General features: G+C 41.5%; 1 protein-coding gene across 1 annotated transcript; it reads left to right on the forward strand.

Annotated features, from left to right (window-relative positions):
* Nucleotides 1-834: 834 nt before the first annotated feature.
* Nucleotides 835-16,012, forward strand: sult6b1 (sulfotransferase family, cytosolic, 6b, member 1). The gene is made up of 7 exons (XM_038731817.1): nt 835-1,216; nt 5,874-5,986; nt 8,419-8,508; nt 9,481-9,604; nt 12,888-12,982; nt 13,234-13,390; nt 15,484-16,012. Exons 1-7 carry the CDS (start codon nt 1,024-1,026, stop codon nt 15,609-15,611), a joined length of 900 nt encoding a protein of 299 aa, XP_038587745.1. The 5' UTR covers nt 835-1,023; the 3' UTR covers nt 15,612-16,012.
* Nucleotides 16,013-16,660: the final 648 nt, after the last annotated feature.

The raw sequence follows: 16,660 nt of genomic DNA on the forward strand, positions 1-16,660 counted from the left end.
CAGTAGCTTGTTTTTTTTTTAGCTTAAGTTACTTTTTTTTGAACAAAGCCCATTTGTTTCTTCTATATTTTAATTGCACAGCATGCTTTCCTAATGTGCAAATACACCTTTTGAAAGGCATTTTCATTTGGTATTTAACCGCATGCTATATTTCAGAACGCTTTTTTAACAAATTTTCTTTAAAAAAGTGATGGGTGTTATGGGGTTGTGTGGTGTGGGGACAGAGAGGACCCAAAAGCAGCACTCTGAGGGAAGGAGGTTTATTGACGGATAAAGGGGTAGAGGGACTGGAGTGGAGGGAGAGGTGGATGTTGGGGAAACACAGGCACGGGGAACCAGGAAGACTGGGGGCCAGGGAGCCGGGAACACTGGGGCCGAGGAAGCGAGGAGCGGTGGGGGAACAGAGAAACATGAAAAGCCCGAACACAGAGGTGGCACCGGGTAAGGAGCATGAGGTGATTACTGGCAGGTGTGGCAGGCTGATGAGGTGGCTGATGGGATGCAGGTGCAGGTAGTTGGCTGGGCTCAGGAGCAGGGGGAGAGAGAGCACACAGGGGAGAAAACACAGGGAGGCAGGCAGAGAACAGAAAACCAAGGAAAAAGCAGAAAAACTTATAAAAAGGAGAAAAAAACAGGACACTCACCGTCAGCCGGGCTGCCACCACAACAATGGGGACACAATTAGCCAGTATGTCAGCATTTACCTCCCATCTGATAAACACTGTGCAGTAATCTTATATTTTCCTGCATGTGTGAGGAGGAGGAGGAGGAGGAGGAGCCTGAAGCCTCCTCCTTTATACTACTACTACTACTACACACACACACACCCTTTTTCTCTCAACGCTGCTCGCTCACTTGCAGGACAGCAGCGGATGGACGATCAGCTGCACAGAAAGCAAGCTGCTGCCGCTTCTCTTTGTTCTGTTTACTTTGATCGTCGTTACTCTTGAATTGCTGTTTTTCACTTCCTGTCAAAAGAAGTCTGAGTTTCTGATCTTCGCAGTGACACTCTAGTGAAACAACATGAGCACTAACCTAATGGCTTCCTTGCAGTCCAGGATTCAGATGGCAAAGGAAGTCAATGACGAGGACAAGTTGTACAGATACAACGGGGTGCTGTACCCGTGCCTCATGTGCCCTGAGGATAATTTAAAGGCTCTGGAGAACCTCAAGGCCAGAGAGGATGACATCATGCTGGTGGCGTATCCCAAATGTGGTGAGTTACTGTCATCCAGTTACAACACGTCTTAATGAACAGCTGTGGTTCAGCCAGAGAGTAACAACCACCAGATGAAACAACATTTGTATAAATAATTAAGTTTTTATAAGGTCACAGGAACATTTGGTCCCACTGTTGTGACCTCTGGCCTTTGACCACTGGTTGCTTGTAATGTTAATGATTAAAACACTGGTGAAAGTGAATCTGTAAAGCAAATTTTATCAAAAAATGCTTAAAATGTAAAAGTTTAAGATCTTCTTCTAGTATTTTCTAGCTGTATACAGCATTAGGAATTATCTGATAATCTGAGTAAAATATGGACTCATTTATGAATCTCCTGGTTCTGCAAAACAGAAACAAACAAAGATTTATATTCTTTATTTCCTCTGCAGTCTTTCCCACATAGTGAATGTCGGTCCGCTGTTGAAGGAAATATCTGACTGAGGTCATGACTGGTATGCAAATGTAGGGAACTAAACAACCGGAGAAACTGGATTCGCCCCTTTTTTTGTTTTGTCAAGAACAGCGGGTAACACTGATTTCTGCGGCTGTGTACGGATTAAAAAAATAAGATACAACATATGAATGAGCGAGTTCTAGAGGAGCAGGTGGTGTATTTTTAAACTTTGAACAAATGCTGAGCCAAGCTAACCCTAACTCCAGCTCTGTACTGAACACAGGTATGATTGAAATCTCACTCTCAAAATGAAAACTTCCTATAATGTTGAACTATTCCTTTAATAAATCATCATCCGGTTGAGGAACTTCGGGTTTGGAAAGCCAACACTAATAAGCACATGTGCAGGACAAACACATTAATTATTTAACAAATATATTTCCTTAAATGAAACATAATGTAATGTGCTAAACGAAGCATCTCTCATTTTTCATGTTACACTGTACAGACTGTAATTACAGACAGAAGGAAACTTCCTTTGCGTTTGCACCTAATTTCCACTCAGATGGCTGCTGAGCTGTTGCACATACCACAATCAGCGCTCCCCACAAACATCTGCACAGTCACAGGGGAAAAAGAAAACGAGGAGATTGGTAGATGCAAGACAAAAGGCAGAGTTCATACCAAGCAAGATTTTGAAACCACATCGTGACAATGCAGATTTTGCTCTGACCCCGTTCCAACTTAGCTTAACTTCCTTCCCTCCCATAGACTGCATTTGTAAGAATTGGTCATAGCCTCTGGGTCTGAAAAGTGAAGTTAATTAAAACTGCATTCTCTCAACCAGCCAGCAGGGGGCGACTCCCCTGGCTGTAAAAGAAGTGTGATTGTTTAGACGTCCATGAGAAAGTGAGGCTAATTCACAGCTGAGTTTATGGTCTCAGTCGCTAGTTTCAAGTCTTCTTCAACACAGCGTGATGTTCATTTAGTAAATTATGGTCCCATTTAGAGGAACAGAGACCAGGATGCAGGGGAGGCTTTAGGGGCGTAGCAATCCACTTATGGGTTGCGTTTTGAAAAGCATATGTTGGACAGCGAATTGATGTTCCTACACTTTGGCTTTTGTTGAGATTGAAGAAACACATTAGGATTTTGTTACGTTTGAATTGATGTATGTAGCTAACATAGCTAACGTTAGAAACGATGTAGCATGCTAACTTACATAACGTAACATAAATAAAAAACAAAAAAATTTTTGTTTCACATGGGAACCGAACGCCGGTCTCCTGGGTCAGGGGCCAACTTACTATCCACCCGACCCCCCTCCACCACCATAGTGTTGGACTTTCATGGCTATTCTATGATTATATCTCACACTCGCTGATTTTAACTGGGACAGTAGATGTAAAATGATACGCCGTTTCTGCACAATAAAAGTAAAGGCAGTCTAAATGTCTTGAAATGCCAAATGACTTAAGAAATCGCCGTTTTGATGATACCACGCTGCATATTTGCATATTTTGTGGGAGGAGCCCCAGACCCCCCCACTCAGTAAATATCCCCTCCGGTGTTCTTTTCATCTAACTCACAGCAAGTAAAGTGTGTTACCCAAAAAACTGTCTAACTTTTCCTTTAATGAGCAGTTGCCTTTATGAGAGTTTGTAAAAGGTCGGTACTGAATGTAATCCGATGTTCTGCACAATAAGTTCTTTCTCTGGTGATGAGGAAAGAATTACACAAGAACCATAAAGTGAGCAGCAGAAAATAAAAAAATAAAATGATATAAAAAGAACATTTTTATTGTACCTTGTATCACGTTGCGATGGTTCTGGGTACTGGCGTGCATACATTATGGCTCAAACCCGAGTGAATGATTTATTGATATCTAAAAGGCCCTTTCTTTTGAAAACACAAAGCGCTCACAGTGTTGGGTTTTTACTGGAAGAAAAAAGAGACATTCCCGCTGTCACCATGGTGCGTTTGAGGAATGCGACATGTTTTCTTTTTGGGGAAGTGTTGACTTTCAAAAGGCTTTTTTTTTTTTTTGCCCACCAGCTCACTGATGGAGAAATGACACGAAGACAGATGAGTTAATCGCCTTTGGAGGAATGATTACACGCAACCATCCCACATCTCAATGCACAGGGGCCCCTTTTGGACTGGGGCCCGTATTGGGGATAAAAGAGCTATTTATCTATGGGGGTGTGACTATACAGTACATGTCCACCGTCAGACCAACCAATGGGAGCCTCTATTTAAACGTCTGGACGTCCTCTATTGATGTGACAGGCAGCTGAATATGTTACACAGCAGACAGATAATGGCTTCCTGATGTCTCGGTGATACATGGACGAGGTAGAGGAGGATTAGCCCGACCTTCAACTCAACGAGCTCATATTTACGATCTGCTGCCGGTGATATATTTTCCCTGTCACTGGTGTCTGTGTGTGTTGCACTTTACATCTCTAGTCTAAAACTAGATCACAAATCAATTCTCACTCACTCCAGGAAGTAGCCAGGTGTCATTTTAAAGGGAGCTCCAACTGGATTACACAGATTAATTACATAGCGCCATCTTAAACCTCTTCATCTTTCTTCTTTTTTTTTTTTAAACAATTTGATCGCCAAATTCTATTATTCTGCAATGTAAAAAGAAAACACACGTTTACTGTTTTATTTATTTTATTTTAATTTTTGATATATTATTTTATTTTTCAACACACACTTTTACTGTTTTATTTTTAATATTTTTTATTTTTATATTATATTTATTTATTTTTTAACACACAAACACACACTTTTACTGTTTTATTTACTTTATGTAATGAAATTAATTGGTCTTTTGTAATTTATTTGTAGCTTTGACAGTACTGTTTACATTCATGCCAATGAACCTGCATTGAATTGACTGAGGTTTGAATCCCGTGTGACAGAAAGTCAAAGGTGACATGTTTTGTAGATGACTTACATAATGTACTCATTTTGTACCCAAACCACGATCTTTTCCTAAATCTAACCAAACTGTTTCACAACATTTACCGCATGTTAAACGTCACGGGTCACGTGACTTGCGTTAACGTACTGAAGGTCAGGAACACCCGTCGCTGCACTGGTATTCCTTGTACATGTCGTTTTGGGGAAAGATTATATTTGTCTTACTTTCCAACCAGCCTGTTCTCATTCCCAGGGCGTCAAATAGCTCTGCTTTGTCACGTCTTTCGCCGTCTTGTACCAACGCACATGGGACCCTTTAGTGCCATTGTTCAACACTAAAAGTATTACTATAAATACCAGAAATGTTGGCTTTATTCTCATTTTTAAGGAGGTGGTGGGGTGGATAGGTGAGTCAAGTAGGCTCAGGACTTTAACTCAGGAGGCCGAGGTTAGAGTCACGTGTGGGGGGGGGGAAGCCAAAGTCGACATTTTTCTTAAACCTAACAAAGTAGTTTTGTTGCCTAAACCTAACTTAACTACAACTGTTTCACAGCGTTTACCACGTGTTAAACGTCATGTGACTTAGGTAACTAGATGCTGGACTGGTACTTGCCAACACTCGTACATGTCGTTTTGAGGAAAGGTCAAATATGTTGTTGCTCTCATGGCAGAAATGGGTTTTGGCTGTCTGTACAGTAAAAAAAGAGTTGAGTGGTCCTCCTACTGTAAGTTTGCATTTAAAGAAACATCAAAAATGAGAATCACACAAGTACTGTTAAATAGATGCTCGTTATTGAAGATTCATAATTAGTCAACGCAAACAGTCAACCTGTCAGGTCATAAACACCTTTAAATTACCCCAACGGATGTTTCCCCACCTGTGATCCAGAGTTATTATTCAACTGCAGGGCCTGTCAGGGAAACAGGAATGTCCTCACAGCGTAGTAACAGGCTGGCTCGCTGCCAAACTGAAAGAAGAGATGTGAAACAGATGAAAGAAATGACCTGCAGCAGCTGCATAATCCAAAATGTGCACAGTATAAAGGCATCACTGTCCCTGTACGCTACGTTCTGTTGTTTTAAAATAAACTGAAGCAGCAAGGATTCCCCTCCTGCGAAGTTAAAATGTTTTTACAAACATACATTCACAGTCTGCTGTTACTGTGAGTGGAATATTCATGTTATTCTTACTGGCTGCATCAGGAATAACAGTGTTTTGCATCGTCCTTTTCACTTTTCCCTGTCAGAATAAGGGACGTTTCTGAGCTGACAGAACAAAACTCTACTCCATGTCTGAAACACAACGTGTGCATCTGTGTGCAGGTTTTAACTGGATGGTCGGGGTGTTGAAGAAGATCATTGCAGAGGCCACAGGGGTAAACACGGAGTACAAGGGGCCGCCGCTGATCGAGTTTCTTGGACCAGAAGCCTTAAAGGTGGACACCAGATATGTGTGTGTGTGTGTGTGTGTGTTAGGAAAGCAGGCAGAAAGGGTTAAGGTGGCCGGCTAAGGCGTGCCGATACATACAAGTCTGGCTGTGTTTCGTTGAGCTGTAACAGATTAAAGTTTCACTATAATCAACATTTTTACCGTTAAATCTCTCAAATAATTACGTGTAAGCTGAAAACAGTCATTCATAGTTATGTACTCTGCAGCTCTCTGAAGCTTTTCAGCCTCTTTCAACTTTTTTGATGGCCTCTGCCTCCGTCCCTAGAGCTGCTCACAGGAATTCAAAAACTATCTCAAGAATTCAACAGGATGTCTCTCTTTGAAGCAATGACCTGGTTATTCTAGATAATCTACAGAACAACAATTTGAAAGATATAATAATGGAGACTTTAGGCAATAATTGAATATCTTTTCAAATCTGAATAATGGGATAAGACTTTTTTCATGTTGACAGACTGAAAATTAAATTTTTATGCTTTTATGTTCATTTTTAATGGTATTTAGCCTGGACCAACATACCGCAGCATTCTAGCCTAAGCTAGTTTATAATGCTCGTCCCAGATGGGCCTTTATTCAAATACGCAAAGCTCTACGAGAAAATACAACAATTTAATTTATCAAATCTGCAAGATTGCAAAGACCCTAAAGAATAAGACCTTCTTCAGCTACACCATTTTTGACAGTGCTGACTTTGGGCTTTGTACAATGACACATTGTGGTCTGTGAAATTAAAGAGTGAATCGATTGAGGAGCTGTGCACATATTTTATTACACACATCAGCCAGAGACACTAATGACGCCCCGGGAGGCAGGAAGATTGATTTCTGACATGTTTCTCCTCGTTGACCCTTCAGAAACACGCTACAGGGACACGGGAAAGCACTCCGGTCTGTGGGTTGTGTCTAGACAAATTGCATGTTAGAGCGAGACGAGATGTTATTTCAGATATCTTCCCTGTGAGAGTCAACCCCACTGAGCAGTTTCACATTTTGTCAGCAGGCTAACCATCTGTGATTGGTTACTCCGCTACCAGGTGTCATTTGAAAAGGATTATTCCTGAATACTTTACATCCTGTTTATACAACGCTTAAACATTCCCTTCTGCCGGTTTTAAGTGGGAGTTTTATTTTCTGTTCTGTGTTTTGTCATTGTTGTGACCGTGTATAGTTTTGTCTTTTTAAAGCCCAATTTTCAAATCTAGTGCACTAAAACTTGATCCATGACTAGAAGCAAACAGTCTGGGGCAAAGACGCTTGACATTTGAGATGAAGCAGACATTACAATCACAAAACTGTTTATTGTCTACAGAATAATTATTATATGCAACAATATTCTAAATAGTTTTGACTGCCTTTTTTGGATGCCACCACTTCATACATTTGAGTGTGTCTCCTCCTTCCTCTTCTGCCCCTGGAAGGACTCAAAAGTCCCTGGTACGTACTCTTTTCAAGGAATTAAAACGTTCCTTCCACCGCGGTCTAAAGAACTGCGAAGATTAAGCAAATTAACCAGCTGACGTCAGGCATCATTTTTTGTAACCACCATCCATGAGTAAAATTTATTAGATTTGACTGGAATATAATGAAAAACTATAAATAGAACATAGATAAATAGACCAAACCTCACTGAGTAAGCTGATGTTTTGGATGTAGATCTGCTGAAGCTCAAAAGTCAAACAAAGTTCATCAGATAATGTGGCAGTCTTGAGTCTGTGAGGGTGTTTCTGCAGTATCATAAAGATCATAAAAACACATTCTTACGTCCCGTTTGAATAACAAAAGATACACTAAATAACTGAATTAAACTAAAATGCAGATGTTCTTCTAGGAAACCTCGCTGTGTTCTTCTAGGAAACCTCGCTGAAACACACTGCTGGGCCTCTTCCAACGCTTTAATCACGAACACATGGTTTGGTGTGTTTGTGTGAGAATAGCTTTCTGTGGTCTGTCATGCGTTGAACTCTGAAATGTTGAAATCCTTAGAAAGCATTAGGCAGTGAACAGAAGCTGGAGTAGGAGTAGTTCCACCTTTTGGAAAATATAAATATGCACTTTCATGGTGAGAGTTAGAGTAGATTTATACCACTCTAAATTTGAAGCTAGGTAGCTGCTTAGCTTAGCATAAAGACTGAAAGAGTCCGTCCAAAGGTAACTTTAACCCTCGCTAATTAAACACGTTGCATCTTGTTTGTTTAGCCTGCACATGCCTTTAAGTTTAATTAAATGTTGTGGTTTTATCTCTATTTCCTTAACTTTTTCTTCTACAAAATTAAAAAAAATTAATTTAAGTTTTTGCTTAATTTGGTGAAAACGCTGGTATGAAGTTTGATAAGAAAAATCTCATTCTGGTGGCATTATGTGGCAGCTAATGCTAAACTGCAGCACTTTAATTTACCTTCCCTGTCTTCCCAACACACAGGCCAAGGAGGAGACTCCCTCTCCGAGGTTTCTGGGGACTCACATGCACCCTGACAACATCCCCGCTTCCTTCTATGCAAAGAAAACTAAAGTAAGTTTCCACAACAAATGGATTCTGCTCATCGACTCTCACACGCCTCCAACAGTACTGTATACTCTAACAAAGTCAATGTAGGATAAATATTTTGCACAGGCCTGCTCCAACTTTAATTTACATATCCTTTATTATTTTTAATCTTTTCATATCTTATTGTCAATTTAACATTAATAGTTTGAGTTTAAATAAATGGAACTGTCAGGACCGGGAGCCAGAACTCAGACGCAGACCAGAGTGTAGTTCAAATAAAGGTGAACTTATTCAAAACAAGTACAAACAGAGGTGTGGGCTGGGCGGTTAGTGTTCCAGTTGGTCAGAGGGTTCTGGTCCGGGTTCCAGTCCTCTGGGTCTTGTGATGCTGGTGAGTAATCCGAGTCCAGGGTCCAGGCTAGTACTCTGCGGTCAAGACAGGGTATCTCAAAAAACAGACAAGATTCAGAAAGTTCAGGACTGGGTTGGCTGGCGTGTGCTCATACTGACTGGCACAACGATCCAGCGGGGACTGGAAGGTTGCTCTGGCTTTTATGTATGAGAAGATCATCATCACCCAGGTGAGTAGACAGGCGCACAGGCGACCACACCCACCAGCAGCCTCAGAGCATGCGGGAGAAATCAGAACACAGACAGAAGCAAAACCAAAACCCACCAAGCACACAGCAGACATACCAAAAAGGGCAAAGAACTCAATAAACTATATTCACACGCATACTAAAAAGAAGGTCAGGGTCACGACGAGGGGTCGTGACAGTAAATGGGAATAACACTAAAAAATAAGTCCTCTTTGTAATAAAATCAGAGCCATTTACATGAATTGCTCTGTCTCCTTTATGTTTGAAAAGCAGTTTTTTAGCATTTTTTTTTTAAATTTTATTTTGTTGATTTTATTCTGTCTTATGTTTTATTACATGCATTCTGTATTTTACGGCTTTTTTTTTTTTTTTTTTATCATGCTCCTTTATTTTATAGATGCTGGTGATCTTCAGGAACCCTAAAGACACCCTGGTCTCCTTCTACCACTTCTCCAACAACAACCCTGTCCTCCCAGCACAGTCCTGGGAATCCTTCTTCTCCGACTTCCTGAGTGGAAACGGTGAGAAAACACACTTGCCGCCTTCACGAGCAAAAGACATGAAGCATGTAATAGTCGGTGCTTATTTTGTGATCCAGTCTATTTGTTATTAATTGGATCTCATATGATGATGAGATATTCTCGCACAAATAATGCAAACGAGGTAACCAGGAACACGAGGAACAGGACCCAAATACAACTTGAGGTAGAGCTGGTGCAATGTAACAATGATTTAATGGTAAAAGCCCCAAAAAGCTTTACAGGATCAAAATCCAAAAGATGGTGAAGTGAAAGTCCAAAAACCGTGGGAGAGCAAAGACTAAGGAAAAGGCTGAAACACATGGGAAAAGACAAACTGGCCTTGAGATAAGGAGAGAAAAGGAGGATATGAGATTTGGTGGAATGTTAAGCCTGAGTAACAAATGCATATTTATGTTAATATTAGGTGTTTCTTTACATTTTGTCACTATTATCTGACTTATAATTGTTGGTCAGTGTGTGCATTTTGATGCAGATTAAAATGTATGAACATCATCCTTAATTACAACAACCTTTGTGCAGGTATGAGCTGTGTGAGTGCATGCTTTCTAGTTTTTTGGGGAAGGAAAATCTAAATTTCATCTTATATTCTGTGTTAATCCGTCTCTTAATACTTTCTTTCTGACTTCCTGTCTGTTTGCTCTCAGCCCCAAGCCCAGTGGTTCCTACTGAAGGTCTTTAATCAGCTGAATACTGTAGTTTTTCCTCAACAAGTACTCAAACAGGAAGAAATGGTGCCTTTTTGGGGCGGAAGTGGAGACATTTCGGACACATACAAAATACTTATTTCGTGGTTTACATTCAATGACATCCATTCTGCTGGTCCTAGAATAGTTGTCAAGAAGACAAATGTATACTATCACCAGCTTTGAAGGGATGTAACAGTCAAATCATGAAGTATATCCTTGTTTCTCAGTCCAAATCATAGAGTTGTGAGAAACTGAATTCAAGTTCAAGCAATTCCAGGGGAACTTTAACTAAATTGGGCACAAAATGTGTAACCCGCATCAAGATTATAGGCTGTGAGTGTATATATCTCCCCTGCGGCAGAAATACCACTGACTTTATGAGCCCTGCTGTGTTTATGGGCTATTCTACACAGTGTGCTGCTGCAGACTCAGCAGGTTCACTGTGGAAATCACTGTGTTGGATGTATCTGAATCCAAAACAAACATACAGAACAGGGAAGCAGGCAGAGACACTTGACCCTAACACAGACGAATGGACAATGAACAACAAGAAAACGCAGACTTATATACATAACAGCGAGGGCAGTATGTTTGGAGACACAGGTGCAGCTTTCTTCTATGCAACATAGGAAAAATCAGGCCCTACTTTACTCATTACCACACTCAGCTTCTGGTACAGGCCATGGTTATCTCTCGCATCGACTACTGCATTGCCCTCATAGTGGGTCCTCCAGCTTGTGTGGTGAAACCCCTACAAATGGTTCAGACCTCCACTGGCTACCCATGGCCTCCTGAATCAAATTCAAGTCACTAATGCTTGCATACAGGGTGACTACTAGGTCTGAACCCATCTACCGAAACTCCATAATACAAGGTTTGTCATGGAAGGGCTGAGTGCAATGGCAGACAAAATAAGTTGTGGACCCAAATGCAGACACTTGCGAGGTGGATGCAGTTTTAATGATTTACTAAAACAAAAACTAAACTGAAATAAGCTTCCAAAGAGCTCAAGGCAAGGGTACAAAATCCAATAAATGGAGGGGACAGGACACTCAACGTAGACGAGGATGCCACAAAGACAGAACAGAACTGAGGGCTTAAATACACAGGCAAACAAGCAGGGAGGGATGCACAGATGAAATGCATCAGGTAATCACAACAGAAGACAAAGCCAGACAAGGACACATGAAAACTGATCACTACAAAATAAAACAGGAAGCAAGACACATGGGAACACACAAGGACAGAGTTACCAAAGTAAAACGGAAAACACGGAACAAAACCAGGGCAGGGACTACACTAAACACGGAGACATACTGTAGGACTGAAGACTAAGCACTAAACAACCAGTTTAGTTTACAACTAAACTAAGAATGAAAAAGGCTGCACAGAAGAAACACTAAACCCCAAACCATGACAGACTAAAAACAGGAAAAACATGAACACAAAACCAAAGTCCTTACAGACTCACGTCGCTGCCTGGCTCTGCCATCCCTACACACAAAGCAATCTCAGTCCCTGTTCTCATCGGTGACACCATGATGGTGGAACTTCAAGACGCTCCTGAAAACTCTTCTGAGAAAACTTCCTCTTGTAACACCTCTAACTCCTAACCTCTAACATGCACTTCCTGTGGTCTTCTTCTTCTATATCTCTTTATAATTCTCTTGCATCATGGATTGCACTACTTGTTAACTCTTACTTGTTCCCCTAGGTATTTACCCCATTGATGCCGTATGCTAACAGCTCTTTCTAGGATCTATTGTCACTTGTAGATCTCTTACTTTATTGATACTTGTATGTTTGTCAAATTGTAAGTTGCTTTGGAATAAAAAAAACACAAGAGGCAGAAAACTTCAAGAGAAAACAGAAGGAGCAGGTAGAACTTATTGCATTAGTCCTAGTTAGGTGGACCTAATAAACTGGCAACTTATTGTACGTTTCGAGCGTGAAATCTTAATCTACACAGTAGCCAGTCATTACATAACTGTGATAGAGGCATGAAATGTGCTGTCTCTGCAACATAAAGGCTCCAGCCGCCTTTATTGTGCTCTGTCACTCTACCATCAAATCACCGCCCAGAGATTACATAGCTGTTTAGAGGTTAACTTTACAGTCTCACGCACAGGCTTGTTTTTGTAAGGCTAGAAGCTTCCACTCACAGTGACTGACACATTCCTTTGCCTAATTTGTTTCCTGCCATGTACAAACTGTGCAGTCATTTCAGATCCTGCCACTCCCTGCCCTGCATCAACCCATGTTATCACCATTCCCCATCACATGACCTGCTCGCCCACCTGCACAACTGTTCCCACTTTCCCCATTAGCCCTGTATTTTATATATATACTGAACAAGACCTAAGACTTTCTCTATGCACAAAAAAGGCCTATTTCTCTCAAATATTGTTCACAAATCTGTCAAAATCTGTGTTAGTGAGTCTCCTTTGCCGAGATAACCCATCCACCTCACAGGTGTGGCATATCAAGATGCTGATCAGAAAGCTTGGGTATTTGCACAGGTGTGCCTTAGGCCACATCAATACTTCCCGGCTGATCTGTTTGGTGTGTGTGTGCAGTTCCCTGGGGGTCATACTTTGATCACGCTTTGGCCTGGGAGAAGAAGATGGACGACCCCAACGTCATGGTTGTCACCTATGAAGATCTGAAACAGGTAAATCACACGCTGATTGTTCAAATATGTAAGATTAATAAAGTTGTTTTAAAAAATGATATTTGAGTATTTGAATTAGCAAGTGAAATGTCAAAATGATATAGTTTCTGCTGACCATTTGTCAACTCATCCATCAGTGTTAAACTTGATTGTTTTTTTTTGTTTTTTTTTTTTTTATCACATTAAGAGTTTGTGATAGGATTTCAGTAGAAGTGTCCGTAGTGGCTCTGATTCTGTTTCCTGTTTTGCAGGACCTGAGCGAGGGCATCCGTAAGGTTGCCACCTTCTTTGGCTTTAGCCTGACGGAGGCTCAGGTCCAGAAGATCGCAGAGGGCAGCACCTTCAGCGCCATGAAGGAGAGCTCCGCTAACTCCCTCGGCACTATGGGAAACGTCATCTTCAGAAAAGGTGCCCATTTTTTCACCACAACAAAAAAACATTTGGTTGTTTTTACTGAAATTATTATTTTATCAAGTCCATTAATGGCCATTTTTTAAAATTATACTGCAATGTGTATATTTACTGCACATACATGCTACATAGTACTTATTCTAGGTTTTCTCTCTTCACTGGAGTTTCTGCTCATGTTGACGTAAACACTGAAGCGTTTTTGAAATTATTATTATTATTTTGTACACGTTCCCCTGTAATTTAGCGCGCACATATCTGGCATTATGAGGAACTCTGGGCTTAAATAAAACTCGAAACTCGGCCTAGCAACATGTATTTGTGTGATGATATCAAAGTGTCAGTCCAAGAGTTCAGAAGCCAAACAATAACACAGCTGCAAGTCCGACTCATATTTACACCAGTTTTCATTACAAGTCTGTGTCATGAACGTTTCTGAAAAGTGGAACCTGCCTTCTCACCAAGCTTCCGGTCAGCGATTGATGCGAACGCACAAATCCCAGAAACCTGCATTCTATTGAACGGCCAGCAGGGGGCGACTCTTCTGGTTGCAAAAAGAAGTCCGGTTCCATTAGAAATAATGGTAAAATGTTTCTACTACTCAGCTGATTTATTACCCCAGTAAAGACTTTCCTGATGACTTTATGGTCTGTCGCTAGTTTCAAGTCTTCTTCAATACAAAATGATGTTCATTTGGTAAATTATGGTCCCATTTTATTTTAAAATAGACCATAAAGCAGAGTATGTTTCAGGACGGGATTATCTAAGATTGACAAGTCGTTACCATGGCGACCTGTCAATCAGGCAAGAGTGACTCGTACCCTTGGCGCTATGTAAATTTAACAGCGCTGTTGAAAAAGTGTATTAGGAGTTGGCTGTTCACTTTCTCTGAGTATATTTAGTTTTAAGACTGCTCGCTAGTTATCAAGTTATCAGCCCTGTTAAAATGACAGTTAACGTGAATTACAGACGAACCTAGCTAAGTAAGCTGACTCGCTCCGCACACGGCCGTTAGCTCCGCCGTCTCGTCCAAATATGGTCACTTCCGGGCACTTCCTGGTTGCAAAAACTCAACATGTCGGTGACCTATCGGCCAAACTCGACGCTTCAAAACGGTGGTCCACAAACCAACGGGTGACGTCACCATGACTACGTCCACTTCTTATATACAGTCTATGACTCTCTCAAACTATTTAGGCAGACTTAAAGGCACAGTTCAGCATTTTGGGAAAAACACTTTTCAGAATAAAGGCCAATTTATACTTCTGTGTAGAGCCTACGCCGTAGCTGACGATGTAGCCTATGTGCCGTCGTGAGCATTTACACGTGCGTTGGAGTCTGCGTAACTCTGCAGTTACACCGCCGAACCGCTAGCTGGCTAAGGGGTTTCTAGGTTCCACGGTGTTGAGTTTCTTGTTCTTCGTTTCGGTAGTAGGCTCCTACAAACTAGTAGTGTCGTAGTCAAGACCACCCAAACCGAGACCAAGTCAAGCCCACCGAGACAAGACCAAGACTTTTAGGGGCTGAAAATAACAGATTAATCGACAATGAAAATAATTGTTCGTTGCAGCCCTACTACTAACAATGGCAACTGAAAGTGAGCGGATCATGTTGGGGTTTGAGCTGATTGATGTTGAACAGCCGTTACTTGTAGTGAAACGAGAGAAGGCGTCGGAGTAGATGGTATGTACGACGCTTGAGCCGGTTGAGGCTAAAGAAGGACTAGCCAGAAATGCGCAGGAGGAAATTAAATGCTACCAGGTAGACATATCACAGTTCTTGCGGTCTGTGTCGCCACGACATTACATTTTTTTGGAAGTGCGCGTCAGGCTACGACTTAGGGTACACAGCAGAAGTATAAGTTGAGATGTTCAGATGTCTGTACAATAAAGAGCTGTAGTTTTGAATGTGGTTAGCCTAGCTTAGCATCTAACGCTCAAAAAGAGAGGCCTGAAATTATGAATTACTCCTTTCAAATGAGTATTTTGAGACACGAATAGATGAAACAGCATCTTGGGTTTCAAGTGTATTTCATTTAAAAGCTACTCAAGAAATTTAAATGAAAATCTGAACTTTTTTTTCTCCCTGAGCAGGAGAGGTCGGGGACTGGAAGAACCACTTCACACCAGAACAGAGCCAACAGATGGACGACGCCTTCAACAAACACCTGGCAGGAACGAGACTGGGAGCCAAACTCGACTACCAAACGCACTGTCAGTAGGAACCGAGGAAGGGAACGCAGAAAGAAGAGCTTGGGGGACTCTTCTGTCCTGAGCTGAGTCGGAAAGACCTCCCCCGCCGGCACTGAACAGATCTTTCTTCACCTGGTTTGGACTTCAACCCTGACCACGACATCAACCCGCTACCATCTTCAACCTGAAGCATTTCATTCTTCAGGAGTCTGCCGACATCTGCCTGGGAGGCTCAGTTCAGGGCCAAAATTTCCTAATGACAGGCTCAAAGAAGGAAATGAAAGAAAGAAGGTGAAAAGTGCATTATGAGTTGTTGTCTTACTCCAACCTGTGAATTTCTATTGTTATACAAGTTCTCCAACAGAAAACATTAAAGACTGTCTGTAGTTTTTCAATGAAATCACGTATCAATAAATCACTTTTTACTTCCTTTTTGTCAACAGGCTGTAACATCACATAGAAATGACCCACACACCTGTCTTTCTCTGTTATGTTTTTAATGTGAAAGCATCGGGTCAGGATTCAGCCCTGCGCGTGCTCCCGAGCCTCTCTCAGACTACAGCGACAACACCGCAGCTAACGATATGCAGTCCACTAACACCACAAAACATCCGGCTCACAGCAAAACACAGACTCAAACAAACTCCATGTAAAGATAAAAAACAACGGTTAGTTTTATGTGCTGAAGCCTGTGAGGCCAAACGAGAATCAGACTGACGATGGATGAAAACAGTCAACATCAGAAAGGCTTGAGCCGCGGAGAGACCTCCGCTGCAAAGCTTGGAATATTTTGTGCTTTAGTTGGCCAAAGTTAGATAACGCTAGCTCGCCGGCTAACGCTGACCTGTGGCTACGTTATCTGGTGCAAAGCTTTCCACATAACTTCACCAGCTAACCCAACCCATATTACTTTCCTGTGTACTTCTTGTATTATGTTATTATGTTAAAGTGCGTTTTAGCTTGCAAGAAAGGATGTAACTCCACAAAGCAAATGCGGAGCGACTCGTTGCAACAACACAAGGCAGGGCAGCCAGCAAACATTAGCACGGATCTACTGCTGTTTGCTTCGTAACATTCA

This window comes from Micropterus salmoides, unplaced genomic scaffold, assembly GCF_014851395.1.
Source record: "Micropterus salmoides isolate LMB-PRFRI ecotype aquatic unplaced genomic scaffold, ASM1485139v1 Ms_hic_scaffold_2, whole genome shotgun sequence".
NCBI classification, from domain to species: domain Eukaryota; kingdom Metazoa; phylum Chordata; class Actinopteri; order Centrarchiformes; family Centrarchidae; genus Micropterus; species Micropterus salmoides.

Coding starts and splice junctions, on each gene's coding strand:
- sult6b1 (XM_038731817.1), top strand. CDS start 1,024: ATGAGCACTAACCTAATGGCTTCCTTGCAGTCCAGGATTCAGATGGCA. Junction 12,983..13,233: donor CCTATGAAGATCTGAAACAG/GTAAATCACACG, acceptor CCTGTTTTGCAG/GACCTGAGCGAGGGCATCCG. Junction 13,391..15,483: donor AAACGTCATCTTCAGAAAAG/GTGCCCATTTTT, acceptor CTCCCTGAGCAG/GAGAGGTCGGGGACTGGAAG.